Raw genomic sequence first — 18,633 nt, 5'->3', positions numbered from 1 at the left:
ACAATGAACACTACCACCACTGAATCTGGGATGAGGGCTGTTTTATAATAAATAACCCTGCCTCCTATGAAGCCGAGGAAAAGAGAGGTTATAGAATCACAGTGTAAATAAAATCTCCCTTCCTCAACCTAATTGGTGGCATTGGAATTTACTTTTCTTGAGTAAGGGGAGCCCAACTTCTGATCTTGTACACAGGCCCGCTGTATTCAATTAACACCCCTAGACATATGTGTCAGATAAGCTATATGCCACTAAATAAACAAAATAAAAAGTACTACAGGTGTACCTTCCTATCTTCTCCATCAAGAGGGCAGGACATGGAGGCCATGTGGCTTGGTTTCTAATGGTAAAAAAAAAAAAAATAGCCATGGATCTGGACATTTAGGCTACTTTCACGCTGACCCGCAGAAAAAAAACGTACGATTTTACCACGTTTACAGTGCGTTTTTTAAAGGACATGTGACTCAAAAACCACACAAAACACATCGCGGGTGCGTTTTTGCCATGTTTTTACAGCAGTTTTGCCACATTTCCTATTGCTTTCAATGGGAAGGTATGTTTTTGGGGTGTTTTTTTTAAACTGACCAATCATGCTCCAAAATTGCAGCAAGCGGGATCTTTTACACTGCAATGGAAGCACAACGCCCCAGTGTGAACACATACATACAATTTAAAGGGAAGCATTTTTCTTGAGCTTTTCTGAGGCTTTTTTTAACGCAAAAGCTCTTCAAAAACTTCTCAGTGTGAAAGCAGTCTTAGCCCTGGTTCACATTGATGCTACTTTGAAATCGTGCTACTTCACATGAACTAGCACGATTTCAAAGTAGCAGGTCAGTGTGATCTCAGGTGCTACTCGAAAGACATCTGTGCAGCTTTATGCACAGATGTCTATTGAAGTCGCACCTGAAATCGGCAAAAGTAGTGCAGGAACTACTTTTGCAAATCGGCGTGGCGCCGCAAAGTCAGCGTCGCACCGTTTGGAACGGCAATAGGCTGTGACTTATCATGCGATTTGACTTGTCAAATCGCATGACAAATCACTCCAATGTGAACGAGGGCTCAATGATAGAGATGAACACCTCTCTAGTGGCTAAATGATGTCACTATGCAGTCATCTTAGTTTAGTTAGACTTTTATGTCCACTGTAGCACGTTATTAATAGCCATTTGTCTTTCATTACTGGTTATTATGTTTACTTATCCTTGTAAAGCTCCAGTGTGGCGCAAGAGTGATTCCAACTCCAGCAATTTATTTATCATGTGCCCAGGGAGAGGTCTGCCTTATCTGCCCATAACAATCTAACATCCAGTGCAGCACAGGAAAATAAATCAGATTGACTGCTATTAAAACATTCCTATTAACCAAGTTTCAGAAATGTTTTCCTGCACTGCAGTCGTAAGTTGTCCATGATGGTAGCCTTCTCTGGTAATCAGTCTCCATTAGTACTTTAGTTAGTTACTGCACCCAGGCCTAGGTGGTGTGCTGCTTATATAGAGAGCATGTCATTATTAATTTCTGCGCTTACTAAAAAATATTATTGAACCAGCTGCTGGCACTACGATACAACTATATTGTTAAAACCGCTAAAACCATAAACAGTGCAACGCTAAACCCCAGATGAAGTCCAGGTGGACGAAACGTACGTGGGGTTGGAGTGAGCTTCTTTCTCAATATTGCGCCCATTCGAGACACATGTGATCTTATCTGAATGCTTGTTATTTACATGGAAAATGTACGTTTTTTACTTTTTAATAAATCATAATTTTGGACGTTATCACACTATGTGGAGCTTTTTTTGTTTCTTGGAGCACTTGAGTGAATGGAAGAGAGACCACACATCAAGAGTCGTTTCAGCAAGGCTTTAATACCCAACGCTCATGTGACTCTTTGCCACTGGCATTAGAGTCCACTATCCATAAACTGTTTTCCTTTATATGATTTCATTAGATTTTTTTTTCTAGTAACCTAGAAACCCTTGCAAACAGTTTAAATAGATGCCACTTTTGTTTTGAAATGTTTCACTTATCTTTAGGTGTATGTAGTTTGCCTGGTCTGGCTGGAGCTGAGAATAATATGACACAGGCTAGACACAAGCTTGGTGTGACCAGTTGTCCACCAGTTTCCTTTCTGCTCGCTGGGGTAACGACCGAGCGGTTCCCGAGCCGCATTGGCTGTTACCGCCTGAAAGCTGACCGCCGGCTATATAAAATGGGAACGGGATGATGCCTCTAGCTGCAGGCATCACCCCGGTACAACCACTTATTGCAGATAACGTAGATGTGAGTTTGCGGGAAGTGGTTAAACATGCTTTTTTTCCTTAATTAACATGAAACTAAACAATATCCATGTTCTCCAAAAAAAATGATCCATAAACATCCACTACTTAACAAAAAAATCTGACTGTACAATCTTTGTACAATTTCCATTGGATTTACCAAACCTATGTAATCAATTTGTATCCAATCCGGCAGGCCCTAAGTGTTGGTAGATCTAACAGAGATTGTACAGGTCACATTGTATTGTGTAGGGTGATCTTTAGACAGTTGTCACTGTAACAAGTTCCCTTGAGTGCCTTTTCCAGTGTAAACTCCATATTTTGGAATTCCCCCTCACTTTCTGTCCCATTGACAATGGTCAGCAGGAACTCCATAGTGGGGATATAACAGCAATGAAAACCTAATATGGGTCATCACTTGGTTTTAGATGCCCTTTAAAGCTGACCTTGCAGAACAATGTAAGATCAACATATACTGTCTGAACCCCCACCCACCTAAACATCACTGGATATTACTGGGTGTTAATCTAGCCATACACGATACAATCTGATTGTACAATCTCTGTACATACACCTTCAGATTTTCCAAAACTATGTAATAGAAGGACACACCTAAACAATCCATTCAGTCTGTATCAAATCAGACAGACCTGTGTACTATTTGGTGATAGATCTAAAGGAGATTGTACAATCAGATTGTATATTTTATGGTCACCTTAATGTGTACCTATAAAGTAAAAAGTTAGCTTAATACTTATCTCACTCACCTCCCCCCCTTCAGTCTTCTGCATTGATGGGTGTGACAAAACCATAATTTCGGAAAGATTCCTGAAGAATGTAGAGGAGGCCAAATCCCGCTAAAAGATACACTAGTCTGCATTTGTCAAACACAAGACCTGTGGGCCTTATCTGGCCTTCCAGACCTGTCCTGCAGCTGCGGCAACCCCTCCCCCATTCCCCCATTATCTAAGCAGTTGGCAGCAGAGAGGGGGACAAAAGGCCTCCTACAGATCCTGTGCTTCTCTATACAGCCACATTACCCCTTTGTCTCTGCCTCCCCTAGTCTCAGCATTCAGCAGACTCAGGCGAATTACTCCAGCCCTCCTCTGGTCCTTCTCCATACCCTGCAATTCTGCTCTCAACTCCGCCCCCAGCTTCTTCCCAATAGCAGCAGAAGGGAGAAGGTGGGGACTCTTGCCTTCTGATGGCGGAGGGGGCTCTTCACATCTAATGTAAGGGGGGTGGGGTGCTCTAGATGTCTGCTTATAATTATTAAGAGAATAATACAATTCTGTGCCAGTGCACACCACTGATATAATCCATAAGAAACTTTATTGGAGACTGCTTAGACACAATACAATGTTCTATCTGAGCAGTCTCCAATAAAGTCTCTTGTGGATGATACCAGCGATGTGCGACCCTCCTTTTCAGACTCACATCCCTGAAAGGTGACAAATGGGGCATCGGAGGGGGGGATGAAGCAAATGAGCGGAAGCTCCACTTTTGGGTGGAACTCCGCTTTAAAGACCAGGCCTATGTCTGACACCTGTTGTTTACAAGTTAAAATCAGTATTTCTTGCTAGAAAATTACTTAGAACCCCCAAACATTATACATTTTTTTTTTTTTGCAGAGACCCTAGAGAATAAAATGGAGATTGTTGCAATACTTTCTGTCACACACCGTATTTGCGCAGCAGTCTTACAAACGCAGTTTTTTTGGAAAAATATACTTTTTTGAATTAAAAAAAAGAAAACAGGGATTTTTTTCTATAATGTGAAAGATAATGTTACGCCGAATTAATAGATATCCAATATGTTATGCTTCAAAATTGCACCAAACTTTGGTACTTAAAAATCCCCATAGGCGATGCTTTAAAAAAGTCTTCAGGTTACCAGTTTAGATTTGCAGAGGAGGTCTAGGGCTAGAATTATTGCTCTCGCTTGGCGATACCTCACATGTGTGGTTTGAACACCGTTTACATATGTGGGTGCGACTTGCGTATGCGTTCGCCTCTGTGCACAAGCTCAGAGGGGCGCTTTAAATTTTTTTTTCTTATTTATATTACATTTTATTTTTACACTGTCCCTTAAGCCTCGGTTCACATTAGGGCGCTCCGACTTAGGGGGCGACCTGTGAAGTCGCGTGCAGCGCGACTTCGGCGTGACTTGCACGGACTTCATATAATGGAAGTCAATGCAAGTCGCCTCCAGGTCGCCCCGAAGTAGTACAGGACCCTTTTTCTAAGTCGGAGCGACTTGTGTCGCTCCTATTAGAACGGCTCCTGTACTACACAATGGGAGCGTGACAGCCTGACAAGCCTGACAAGTCGAGGTCCAAGTCGTACCAGTGTGAATGCGGTCTTAAAGAAATGTTTTGATCACTTTTGTTCCTATTATAAGGAATGTAAACATCCCTTGTAATATAAAATAGGCATGACAGGTCCTCTTTATAGTGATATCTGGGGTCAAAAAGACCTCACATCTCACATCTACCCTTAAAAGCAAAAAAAAAAAAAAGTCATTTTTTTTCAGAAAGAAAAAAATGGGCCCTTTAAGTCTGTTGGGGGGAAGCGTCGTAGCTCCGGTTCTCTAAGGCCATAGAGTCCAGTGGGAGCCATCTTGCCCTCACTCGACTTCCTGCCAGGGACCTGAAAGGACCAGATCGTTTTCCCCGCTACTGACAGCTCCGGTAAGCGGGGAAAAGCACCAGGAAGTGGCGAGAGGGACACCTCTCCCGCCGCCCATAAAAGTGATCCCACAGCGAATCAGCCACTGGGACCGCTTTTATGTGAAAGAGGACCGCCCGCCCTGTAAGAAAATACAATACCAGGGTTATGTCAGCTATCCGAGGCCATAACACTGGTATTTAACCTCAAGTACCGGCGTAAAACTGCGGCGGGCGGTCCGGAAGTGGTTAAGGTAAGAAATGTTTAGGCATCAGCATGGCCCTTCACTCCCCTTTTACTTACCTGAGCTCTCATTTGATCCAGAACTGTGCACGTCTGCAGCTCTTCTCTCCCCTCACTTCAGTGACTCACTGACTTTGCTGAGGTTGCAGGAGCCATTGGCTCCTACTGCTGTCATGCAAAGCCAGTGTCAAGGGAGCAGTGGCTTCCTATGGTGGGCACTCAGCGGAGAGCTAGGTGCGCCTATGGTGGGCACTCAGCGGAGAGCTAGGCGCGCCAGCAGGGTACCCGAGAAGGGGAGGTGCGGGGCAGCTCTGTGAAATTCCATTAAATATATACCTGTTTGCAATGTATTTTTCTATTTTTTTAGAAAGAACATTTACAATCACTTTAACCTCTACCCATGGACATGGTGCATATATGTAGGTTCTCAGAGGGTGGGCGATAATTGCTTGCCGACCGCCCGCCGCAGATATACTGTGGCAGACTGGCTCAGCTGTACGGCGGTTCGTGAGAGCGCGCTGCTGGAGGCACGCACACGCTCCCATTAGGAAGCCGATCCACGGGACACAGGACCGGCGGCAGCGATTGCCGCAGAGCACCCACGATCGCTCCCCGCTGAGAGAGAACGACGGTCTGCTGTTGTAAACACAGCAGACCGTTGTTCTCTCTGGAATGAACACAGAGCGCCTGTGATCCTCCTATTTAGGATCACAGGTCTCTGTGTTGATTCCAGAAGTACCTCCCCCATACAGTTAGAAAACACCCCCTAGGCTCACACTTAACCCTTTGATCACCCCTAGGTTAACCCCTTCCCTGCCAGTGCCATTATTACAGTAACAGTGCATATATTTAGCACTGATTACTGTAGTGATGTCACTGGTCCCCCCAAAAGTGTCAAAAATGTCAGTTAGGGGTCCGATCTGTCCACTGCAATTTCACAACCCCACTAAAAATCACAAATCGCCACCATTACTAGTAAAAAAAATTAAAAACAAAATAAAAATTACATAAATCTTTCCCCTGGTTTGTAGACGTGATAACTTTTGCACAAACCAATCAAAATACACCTATTGGGATTTTTTTAACAAAAATATGTAGCAGAATACAAATTGGTCTAAAATGATGAAAATGATGGCAATTATTTATCATCATAAAAAGTAGATACATTTATATATTCTTACAGATACAACTGGCCCTTTGGCGGCAACCATGATGCTGATGCAGCCCATAATAAAATTGAGTTTGACACCCCTGCCCTAGTTTGTTGGATGAGTGTGTTCTTGTGGTGAGATTTCTGCTGCTGTTTATTCCCCAGGATCTGGCTGGAAAAAGTATAAGGACACCCAAGGTGCCACAGGCTGAAGATGAGGGTCAGGTTGGTATAAAATAGAACTTTCTTGCTTACAGCTACAATTTGTGCACAGTAATTACATTTAAAGATCACCTGTCATTTCAGATCCATCACGTTAGCGGTCTTCCACTCACCTGCTGCTGCCACCAATCTCACCTGGTTGTCTCACTGCTACATCACCAGCCGTCCCATTAAAGTGAATGGGATTGTCGGTGAGTCAACAGTGGGTCAGCAGAGGAGCCGCTGCAGGACAGAGATGACAGTTGTTCTTTAAAAATGATGATTTAAATCGAGTTGATTTAAATGAAGCCTTGTTACTAGTGATTTAAATCGACTTGATTGAAATCAAATCCACCCTGGACAGAGTGTAAAGACCTTGCACAGTACTGCCAGGTCCACTTTAGTGTTCATTCACCCCAGTGACCTGCAGTGAACACCGGGCCCCTGATGTGTGCTGGGAGCCACAGAGCTGATGTACCCATCCCAGCACGATACAATGTTTACTTTTTTTTAGAGACCTTTATTGAAATGTCAAGTGGTATAAAATACAGTGCCATTTATTGCAGCCGTGTTGTGAGATCCTACTTCGCTCACAACTTGTGCTGGAATAAAGTCCAGCCTGCAATGGTGTGGTGTGGCCTGACACCCCTGAAAACAATACTTTATGCATTGTCTCTGTGTATGGGGAATGTGCATGCTCTCTGGAAACACACAGAAACATGCTACCCTTTAGCAGAGGTGTGGGGGCCCCATTCATTCTTAAATTGGTTGTATACCCTGAACAAAAAAAAAAAACCTGCAAGACAATGGCATAATGTGCTAGTATGCATAACATACTAGCACATTATGAAATACTTACCTTAGAACGAAGCCCCCGCAGTGGTGCACTGTCACCGCTGAGGGGGCTGACATGTTCCTCTGGCCATAGGTGTGCGCAGCCTATGGCATTAGGGTGTGCACCCCAAAGCTCAAACACATATGTGTGTGCAAGTGTATATATACTGACAGTGTCCGTAGACAGAGAGTGGTGTCAGTAGGGCAGTGGATGGTGACTGTCGTTTTTTATACATTTTTTAAAATTATTTATTTTTTTTTTTTTTACATTATTTTTAGGGTCTAAACAGGGGGAATCTGCGCCACATAGGACGATTAGGGTGTGCCCAGGCACACCCTGTGCGTACGTCTATGCCTCTTCTTCTGGATTCGCGGGCTCCGGCCACTTACAGCTGCACGCCCTCGGTTACGGCAAGAAGCTCTGAAGTTCTAGCACAATATTCCAAACCTTCAGAGCGCATGCGCCGCTGACGCCAATGGCTGCATGCAGGGTGAATATCTCCTAACTGCTGCAACTTTAGGAGATATTCATTTAACCTACAGGTATGTCTTATTATAGGCTTACCTGTAGGTAATAATAACAAAGCGGGGTATACAACCGCTTTAATGGCGCCCTCATGCATCTGCCAATGCGCAGGTTTTTGCATGCTCCCTTGTGGTACCTCAGCACGCGCTTTTCAGTGCCATTTTGTAAACGAGTCGGGGGGTTTGTTTTGAGTGTTTCTGGTGCATAGGGCAGCACATTGAGATATACAGACTGCCCTACATGCAATGTGTGGAAACCTGCGCCTGCATGCAGTAAATGGTCACTTTAGCAATCTGTAAACACATACACATATATCCAGGCTCCTGAAGTATCTGCTCACCACAGCATTCACCCTGACACAGTAAAATCATTGCACTGTATATGACACCCCATTCTTCCCAGCACTCTCCCCTCACCTGGATGACAGCCTCCAGCTTCATGAGTGAGCCCTCCTCGTTGGCCATGGTGTCCCACAAGCTGCTCTCCCGTGCTCCGCTCTGTTCTGCCTTCTACTTCTCTCTGACCTCCTGCTTTGGGCCAAGAAGCCTGCTCTTTGGGTTGGCATGGTAACAGCGGACGCTGAAGCCCAGGCCGTTGCCCTGGAAACAGTAAGCGGCGGCTAAATGAAGGATTCAAACAGGGAAACAGCAGGGATTGCAGTTGTGGGCGGGGCTCGGAGGCAGTATCCGTGGAGATGGCGGCTGGGGGGCGTGGCTGTGGAGCTGGTTTGGTGAGCGTGAGGATAGCGGCTCAGTGCGGGAAAAAGCTGGAGGAAGGAGGGAGAGAGGGGGACTCCGGAGGATAGGGCGCATGCGCGGGTTCATGAGTTACTTAGCGTGCTGCTGTACCTTACACGTTGTACACAGCCTCAGATTTCCTAATAGGAGCTAATCGGCTGGCACTGTCTGGGGGCGGGGCTTGGATGCAGTCTCGTAGGAGATGACAGCTGGGGGTGTGGCTCACGAGCTGGTTAGGTGAGGTTGGGATAGCGGGAGGAAGAGAGGTGACAGCGGGATCGTTCATCACTACAACTGAAATGTACACACCCCTCCCCTGTGATCACACACACAACCTCCCAACAACACTCCATCTATGGCTGAGATCTCACTGATATATACAGCCCTGGACAAAGGTTTTGAGAATGACACAAATATTAATTGTCACAAAGTCTGCTGCTTCAGTGTTTTTAGATCATTTTGTCAGATGATACTATGGTACTGTATACTGAAGTATAGCAATGGGCTGGGGCTTGTTCGGATCAAGCCAATCATAGGCAACGTGTGTATGTGCAACTGTCGGTCAGGAAATGCCTCACTGCCTATGATTGGCGGTGTGCAGTGACAGTTTCCTGGTGGGTACGATCCAAACACGCCAGAGCCCATCGCTATTGTAGTATAATTACAAGCATTTCATATAGAGCTGCACGATTCTGGATAAAATGAGAATCACCATTTTTTTGCTTAGAATAAAGATCAGGATTCTCGACATACCATCATCTTTCACATTATACAAAAAATTGGGCTAACTTTACTGTTTAGTTTTTTTTTAAAATTCATTAAAGTGTATTTTTTCCCAAAAAACTGCGTTTGAAAGACTTCTGCGCAAATACAGCGTGACATAAAAGATTGCAACAATCGCCATTTTATTCTCTAGGGTCTCTGCAAACAAAAGTATATCTAAAGTTTGGGGGTTCTAAGTAATTTTCTAGCAAAAAAGACTGATTTTAACTTGTAAGCAATAAGTGTCAGAAAAAGGCTAAAGGTCCTTTCACATGAATGATCCGATCAGATCCACCTGTCAGTTTTATAGGCGGATTTGATCGGATCCTACATGCATCCCTATGTGGAAGCAGATGTCAGAGGAGACATGTCCGCTGACACCTGCTGGCCTCCGCATCCGATCCTCTCCATGAAATCCAGACGGATGGAAACCCTATTTTCCATCCGTCCAGCGGATCAGATGGGATTGGATGAGAATGGACAGGCGGTCCGTTCTCATCCAATTCCCCCATAGAGGAGAGCGGTGATCTGACTGCTCAGTCTCTGCACACAGCTCGGAGACAGAGCTGTCACCTGCCTGCTCAATGGGTATCAGCGGATCGATCACTGCTGAGTAGGGAACGGACCTCACTGGACGGCGCATCATGTGAAAGGACCCTTAGTGCAGGTTCACATTTGTGCGATCACAGAGATCGCATGTAATTCGGAGCGCACTGCTCCTAAAATTACACGCAATCTCTGTGCGGTGCAAATTCAGCCATACAGTTTGTATGGCTGAATTCGCACCGCAATCGCACTAAAGCACGCACAGGACCCTTTTTTTGGTCCGCAGCAGAATCGGATCACATGGGGGCTCACACTAGTGCAATCTGATTCTGTGCGACCTTTCAGATCACACTGCGATATGAGATCTCAACTGGGGGTGTCGTTAACTTTTAATTGACAGCTCCAGCGTATCGCATATGGCAGTGTGAACTGCCAGATGTGCGGATGCGATGCGGGAACACGCTGTATATTCGCAGCGTTCCCGCATTGCACAAATGTGAACCGCCACTTAAAGAGGTTGTAAACCGATATTTTTTTTTTTCTTTTCTTTACATCCTGAAAGATAAAGACATAATGAGCTAGTATGCATCGCATACTAGCTCATTATCAAATACTTACCTTAGAACGAGCCCTCGCCGCGCCGCTCTCTTACCTCTATGACGGGCGACATGTACAGTCGCCCGTCTTCCGGGATCGCGGCATCCGGCCATCTGATTGGCCGGAGCCGCGGTGACGTCACTCCCGCGCACGCGCGCGGGAGCCGACGGTCACGGCACAGGGCTCTGAAGGAACGGCACGAGCGGCCGTTCCTTCAGAGCGCATGCGCCAGTGACGTCACTGGCTGCATCAAATGTAAATATCTCCTAAACGGTACATGTTTAGGAGATATTTACAGTACCTATAGGTAAGCCTTAATATATGCTTACCTATAGGTACAACTTCCTGAGGAGGGTTTACTTCCTCTTTAATCTTTAAAGCTGTTGTATACTGGGAAAAAAAAACCCTGCAAGACAAAGGCATAATGAGCTAGTATGCATCGCATAAGAGGAAGTTCATTCCTTTGATCTAAAAGAATGAACTGATACATTGTAAAACATTGTGTTTATAGTTATCTAGCAGCCTTCGCATTGTTGATAAACATTTGCCAGAGGCTCTTTTTTTTTTGACAGCAGTGAGTGAACAGAACAGCTCTGAATCGAGGAAATGCAGTTTTAAGATTGATTTTAAAGCAGTAGTATACTCTACTTTTTAACTTAGATAAAAAATATTCGTCCTGCATGCAGCCACTGACACCAGCGGCACTTGCGCTCTGAAGGTCCGGCAGATTTAGTTCCTTCAGCGTTGATCCACCGTGACAGACCGGAGGAGACCCTTAAAGGGGCAGATATATGCTTCAGAATGGCATCCATCTGGTAAGAGGCTATTTTGGTATCTCTTCCGCGGAGTGTGAAGAAGCGCACAATCCCTCCTACTGCACAGGGAGTCATCACTCTTGGGGGTGGCTGTTTTTTGCCCTTATATTTCCACCTGCTGGTAAGAAGTAAATCCTGAAGGTGGTGGGATACACAATATATGAATCAGTCACGCTTTTGCTTTTGAATACTCACCATAGAATTTCATTTCATCACTTGAAGACATTCGTGTTTATCGTTTATCCAGAACTTTAAGGTGTTGGACATTTAATTTGGGACACCACTCACTGGACTTTGATCACACCCCTCTTTTGGGGTATCTCATGCTTACATTTTTTTATTTGTTAGTGGGAATCACTTTAGTCAATATTTTGTTATATTGTGATATCAGTGCACATTGTGTTATTGATTTATTGGTTGTTAGTACACCCTTTTTTGGGGGTACTTCACAGTCACTATCTTTTATCGTTTGTGGGCAGCACCACTGTTACACCAATTGTTAAATTGCATTATTTCTATCACAGGTTGTTACATTTGTGGTCTATCACCTATCAGTAATCATTTGAATTTAGCGCACCAGACTATTTTATTATTTCAGGAACCCAGCACAGCCTGGCCGTAACAGAATGACTTGAGTGCCTGTGCCAGTGTGCCTTACATCAATCCCGACCTTCTGCATCCACTCCACTCGCCATGCTGACTGCTGTGCTGCCTGTTGTAGCGGTGCTGGCGCCCTGAGAGGCAGCAGGGCAGAGACGCTTTTCAGTTTTAGCAGGATGCTCTGGGGGGGGGGGGGGGTTTGAACACCTCAAACCCCCCCCCCCCCTTATCTACGGCCCTGAAATAGATGAACATTTTTTTTCATACACCCTCCATTTTGATGGGCAGTAGGTCATACTAGCAGTCCCCTGCTGGGGGTCCTGCTTTCTCCTGTCCAGGTTTCTCTTGGTCGTTGTTCAGAGGATAATCCTGATTTCTTTTAAAGAGCCAAGCTATTTTTTTCATGCACCCTCCTTTTGGATGGGCACTAGTTTCAGGCTGGGTGTCATGCCAGCAATCCTTTGTTAAGGGTCCTGCTTTCTCCTGTTAAGAATCATCTTGGTTGGTGTTCAAAGGATAATCCTGATTTATTTTAAAGAGCCGAGCTATTTTTTTCTTTCACCCTCTGTTTGGAGGGGCAGTAGCTCCAGGCTTAGTGTCATACTGGCAGCCCTTTGCTGAGGGTCCTGCTTTCTCCTGTTCAGTTTTTTCTTGGTTGGGGTTCAGAGGATAACCCTGATTTCTTTTAAACAGCCGAGCAATTATTTTCTTGCACCATCCTTTTGCAGGGGCAGTAGCTTCAGGTTGGTTGTCATACCAGCATTACTCTGTTAAGGGTCCTGCTTTCTCCTGTTAAGAATCCTCTTGGTTGGTGTTCAAAGGATAATCCTGATTTATTTTAAAAAGCCAAGCAATTTGTTTCTTGCATCCTCCGTTTGGAGGGGCAGTAGCTCCAGGCTGAATGTCATACTGGCAGTCCTCTGTTGAGAGTCCTGCTTTTTCCTACACAGGCTTCTCTCAGTTGATGTTAAACAGCCGAAAAAGCCCTTTAAGGGGCATTAGCAGGCAGGTGATCCATTGTTGAGGATCCTACTATCTCCAGTACAGGCTGCAGTTGGAGAATATTAATCCATTGTATTGTGTTTTCCTTCTGAAAGCACTTCATTATGTAAGATAGGGTGACCAGACGTTCCCGGGGACAGTCCCTGGACTGAGGACACTGTTCCCAGACCAAGTCTGTTCCCAGATTTGTCCCCGCTTTGCAGGGCTGATTCTGGGCAGGTGCACTGTGAGCTGGGGCGGGGGGGGGGGGCACCCAGGGCCGCTGGGCCCATTAGGCTGCCTTGGAGGGGAAGGGGGGTCGAGCTTACCCGGTGTGGCCACTGTCATATGAAGTCCCAACTCCTGGACCTGCACACTGGTGACGTCTGTGTAATCCGGTGGCTCTCCTCTCTCTAATCCCCATGCACTGAACAGGCTGCATTGATGGGCACTGAACAGGCTGCATTTATGGGCACTGATGAGGCTGAGCTGATGGGGACGGATCAGGCTGCATTGATGGGCACTGGTGAGGCTGCATTGATGGGGCACTGGTGAGGCTGCATTGATGGGGCACTGGTAAGGCTTCATTGATGGGCACTGGTGAGGGTGCATTGATGGGGCACTGGTGAGGGTGCATTAATGGGGCACTGGTGAGGTTGCATTAATGGGGCACTGGTGAGGTTGCATTAATGGGCACTGGTGAGGCTGCATGGATGGGCACTGGTGAGGCTGCATTGATGGGCACTGATGAGGCTGCACTGATGGGCACTGATGAGGCTGCATTGATGGGCCCTGATGAGGCTGCACTGATGGGCACTGGTGAGGCTGCATTGATGGACACTGATGAGGCTGCATTGATAGACACTGATGAGGCTGCATTGATGGGCACTGATGATGCTGCACTGATTGGCACTGGTGAGGCTGAGCTAATGGGCACTGATGAGGCTGCATTGATAGGCACTGATCAGGCTGCATTGATGGGTACTGATGAAGCTGTGCTGATGGGCACTGATGAGGCTGCACTGATGGGCACTGGTGAGTATAATACTTTCTTCATATGTGCTTTAAAATGCATGGTTTTCCCTTTTATGAACAAAAAAATAATGACGTTATGCTGTTGGGCTGGTATAATAATGCTATGAGGCTGGTATGAAATTATTTCCAGGGCTGGTTTTATACCTAGTCTGGCACCGACCGTTTCCCTCTGCAGCCGTGCCAATGCTGCTGAATAAATGTACTGCAACGCCATATGAATACAGTGCTGCTACGTGGTTACAGCACTGACCTGAAATCTCCTCCCTATGCCTCTCTCTGCACTCCCCAGCACCCCCTCCAGTGTCGCTTGCAGAAAGACTATAGAGGTGGAGGCAGAGCTTTCAGCTGCTAATAGTCCTGCTGGAAGGATGCCTGCAGGAGTTCGTTCTGTAGGATGTGTGGAGGGAGGTGAGTTGGCTGGTTTTGCAAGATGTTGAGACTTGTGTGCCAGGGCTTGAGGTGAGGGGTGGGGCAGTGACAGCAGTGTCTGCAGCAGGGTAGGAGGCCAGTACTAGTGCTGTACAGCTAACTTCAATTGCTCCATGCATTCCACTGCCTACATGTACCACCCACCGCCATACACTTCGCACCCCTCTCCTACATGTACCACCCACCGCTATACACTCTGCACCCCTCTCCTACATGTACCACCTTCCGCCATACACTCCGCACCCCTCTCCTACATGTACCACCTTCCGCCATACACTCTGCACCCCTCTCCTACATGTACCACCCACCGCCTTACACCCCGCACTCCTCTCCTGCACGTACCACCCACGGCCATACACTCTGCACCCCTCTCCTGCACATACCACCCACCGCCATATACTCTGCACCCCTCTCCTACACATACCACCCACCGCCATGTACTCTGCACCCCTCTACTACATGTATCACCCCAATAAGGGTAAATGCGAATTATATCTATGCCCTGATCTTTCTGTTACAGAAGACGCATTTCACTGCCACGTCCACTCCCCGGCTACCGGTACACATGTTTTCTCAATGGTTTCATAGTGTGTGTTTGAACAGTTTTACTGAAATATTTTTCCATGGGTTCCAGCATTGCCCTAACATTAAATCGTGTTTTATAAATCAAGTACAGCTAACAACTCCAATCACACCATATTTTATGATCCAGTTCAATATTGTGTTGTGTCAATCAATGCATTTAAAACACAGGTGAAATGTGTTTATTAAATTCATCCTATATAAACAATCACAGATAATTTATTCTCCATCACTTTGGAAATGTGTTTATTGCTCAGGAGATGGCATGAAAGCCATGGGTTTAGAGGGTGAACAGGTAGAGACTGATGTTACATTTACACAGTGAGCTTCTTCAGCAGTTGCACAGTACATCAGAATCACATCTTATTCTTAGGGCAGTGCTGCAAAGCATCACGGAGAGCTTCTAATACGCGGTCTACATTGGTTTTCGTTGCATTGTAGCCCATTAGTCCAACACGAAGCACCTGTAGACGTGTAATACAAAAAATAAATTAATACCACAAAAATACACATTCCCGGCTACAAGTTACTCTCCCTTCAGATTTTATTTTACTAAACCATACTGAACAAAGATCTATCCTGAACATTTAACTTTAACATCTTGAGGAGGGTGCACTATCAACAGCGATACCATGAAAATCCAAAACAGCAAAATGGCCAGCACATCAAAGAACATCAACCTCAAGTCTTTACTGGGAACTTAGTTGTAATGGACAACATAGCTTGGGCCTTGTGTAAAGGAAAATAAAAAAATCACCACATAGCTTTTGCAAAAGGAAATAAAAAACATCCATAGAATGTGCAAAGGAAAATAAAAAAAATACCACATACCTTGTGGAAAAGAAATGAAATGCATCCATAACTTGTAAAAGAAAATATAAAAAAAGCCATAGCTTATGCAAGTAAAAACAAAACATTTAATCTAAAAATAAAAATAAAAATAAAATTAAAAAGTAACTGTGTGCAAAAGGAAACACAAAAAGGAACACTTCTATTATGTGCAAAATAAAGCTTTTGTCATTACAATTAAAGTGATTGTAAAGTCTCGTATTTGTTTTTTTTTTTAAATAACAAACATGTTATACTTACCTGCTCTGCGCAGTTGGTTTTTCTCTTCTCGGGTCCCTCTTTGCTGCTCCTTGCCCCTCCTTCCTGTCGAGTGCCCCCACAGCAAGCAGCAGTGCTGTATCTTGGCCTAGGCTGACAAGGCCCAGGCCTAGGGCGGCACTTTGGAGGGGGCAGCAAAAAAGCTGCAACCCGCACAAAAAAAAAAAAAAAACAGCCTCCTCCTGGCTCCCGCACGAAAATGAGGCAGAACTTATGAGCACTGATAGACTGTGGTTGTGGTTTACAGATGACGGGGGGTGTAAACAGCAAGGGGTGTGGCCTTTACATGAAGGGGTGTGGTCTTTACAGGAAGGGGTGGGTCATATTTAAATTAGGGGGTGCCCAAGTTTAGTCAGGCCTAGGGCAGCACAAAACCTAAATACACCACTGGCAAGCAGCCTCCTATGGGGGCATCCAAGCCGAGCTGCAGTGCCATGTGGCCATTTAGACATGGAGCTGCCCCCACCCCCTCTCTCTCGTGATTGACTGACTTTGATTGACATCAGCAGGAGCCAACGGGGGCCGCTGCTGTGTCTCAGCCAATGAGGAGGGAGAGTCCTGGACTGTTGAGGGACTTGTGGACATCGCTGGACAGAAAGGGGACTCAGGAAAGTAATAGGGGTTGCTGGGGAAGCTGCTACACACAGAAGGCTTTTTATCCTAATCATAGATTGCATTAGGATAAAAAACCGTCTGACTTTACAATCCCTTTAAGATCTCAGTAAAGACATGAGGGTCTTTAAAGTATATGTGAACCATTACCTGTTAACACAACCCATTCAGTTTAAAATAAAAATGCATACCAAAACATTTGTCTATGAATGTGTGTGTATGTATATATATATATATATATATATATATATATATAGATATCTATATCTATATCTATCTATATATATATATATATATTATGAATTCCTTTTTTCATTTTTGTATAAGTGATCACACATGACCTCTGTTCTCAGCTGCATAAAGGGGTTTGGAGAGGTGGATACTGCTGGTGGGGCGGGTCAGCAGGGGGCAGAGAAAGAACAATATACTAATCTTCCCTGTTTAAAGGGGCGTTTCAGAATAAGTCTCGGCCATTAGAGGACAGGCAGGCTGTGCTCCCACAGTGAGATGCATCTGCTCTCAAGTTGAATGCAAAAAAAGAAAACTGACCACTCAGGGAAGGATGTGCTCTCATGCCTAGGGTGGTCAGTTTGAAACAGGAAAGAAGCGGGACTGGCAGGATCACCAGGTTTTTCACACTAAGGAAGAAATACAAAGAGAGCAGGATACTATTTAACACAAGTATATTGTACAAAGGACACATGCCAGGAATAGGAAATATTGGGGTACCATGCACTTTAACTTTTGGTGTACTGGCCATGTTTGCTATTTTTCTAAACCAGGCAGAAAAATAAGCAAGCATCTGATTGAAGGCTCTGGGTAACAGCTTGTCCTTCCTTTTCTGAGAACCAAAATAACTTTTGATGGGCTGAAAACTTCCAGACAACAGACTTTTTCACAGCAGATTTCCCAAAAGCATGTCAAGGCCACAAATGATACTCCATAGTCAGTTTGATTACTGAGCAAGTCCCTTGAAAGTGCTGATCCTGGCTAAAAGCATAAAGTCTGTGGGTGCATTTTAGACTTTGCTTCACGACACTTTACTTTTTTTGTTTACTGCCTTATTGGCCATGTGGAAACACAAATAGTATCTCTTCTAGCTCTGCCACCTAGAAGCAGCTGTGTTTCCAGTTCTTCTATGAGGATCGCCCTACAATTCACCTGTGCTTTGCCCATGAAGATATACTGTAAATTCTAACTGGATGACATTTAGTTGCCAAAGTAAACAACTGCCAGGGAACTTTTCACGTATTCTTATATTTCTGTGTGCATCTCAGTATTGGCTTCTCTATAGTGACAATGGTGGACCACACCATCAACACATGTATTTTCATAGTGTAATGTTTGGGGCATTGTGGCTCCACAGTTTAACAGTCCTTGTTAAATCCTGTTTTGCAGACTGACACCTCTCCAAGACAGATGTATTCCCCAACCCCTCCTCACCACCACACCTATCACTACTTCCTGTCTTTTAAGAGCTGCTTCCTGGAGGTTAACAACCCTGTGTGTGCTGGAATCCTTGTTGTCAGAGATGGAGACCCTTTCCCACCCGAATATCACTTCAGGGTCTCTGAAATTCTGGGTCCCAAATATCTCTCTATTAACACAGAAAGAACTGCGAGTCAGTCCTCTCCTGATTCAGGAATTCCTCACCCCTCCTCTGTGACCCCCCGAGTACTACCATACTTCCCTTAAAGGGACCATAACCCAAATATTGGTGCTATATAGCACCTGTCCAGGATCCAGCCTTGGCATCCTGTATAATAACTACCTGTATTTTTAATCAGGTAGCCATGCAGGAGCACAAAGGGAAGATAGCTGTCACTCCAAATCCCCAAAGACCTTTGTTGCAGGATCACCAGGTATAACCACTTGCCATCATTAGTTTGACGTTAAATACCACTGTTATGGCAGCAGCTAGCTGCCATAACACTG

General features: G+C 45.1%; 2 protein-coding genes across 3 annotated transcripts in view; both read right to left on the bottom strand.

The window, feature by feature from the left end:
* LOC309551030 (uncharacterized protein) overlaps positions 1-8,677 on the bottom strand; it is a 181,951-nt gene extending 173,274 nt beyond the window's left edge. The window contains exon 1 of the mRNA XM_082251472.1: positions 8,312-8,677. Coding sequence (XP_082107598.1) covers positions 8,312-8,359 — 48 coding nt within the window. The 5' untranslated portion in view covers positions 8,360-8,677. The remainder of the gene's footprint in view (positions 1-8,311) is intronic.
* Positions 8,678-15,146: 6,469 nt separating this feature from the next.
* AGXT (alanine--glyoxylate aminotransferase) overlaps positions 15,147-18,633 on the bottom strand; it is a 59,927-nt gene continuing 56,440 nt past the window's right edge. For both annotated transcript variants that reach the window (XM_082249387.1, XM_082249388.1), the window contains exon 11: positions 15,147-15,443. In XM_082249387.1, coding sequence (XP_082105513.1) covers positions 15,336-15,443 — 108 coding nt within the window. In that variant the 3' untranslated portion in view covers positions 15,147-15,335. The remainder of the gene's footprint in view (positions 15,444-18,633) is intronic.

Source organism: Pelophylax lessonae (genome assembly GCF_965119305.1).
Source record: "Pelophylax lessonae genome assembly, chromosome: 3".
Classification (NCBI taxonomy): domain Eukaryota; kingdom Metazoa; phylum Chordata; class Amphibia; order Anura; family Ranidae; genus Pelophylax; species Pelophylax lessonae.
This window is presented reverse-complemented; position numbering and strand designations above follow the sequence as displayed.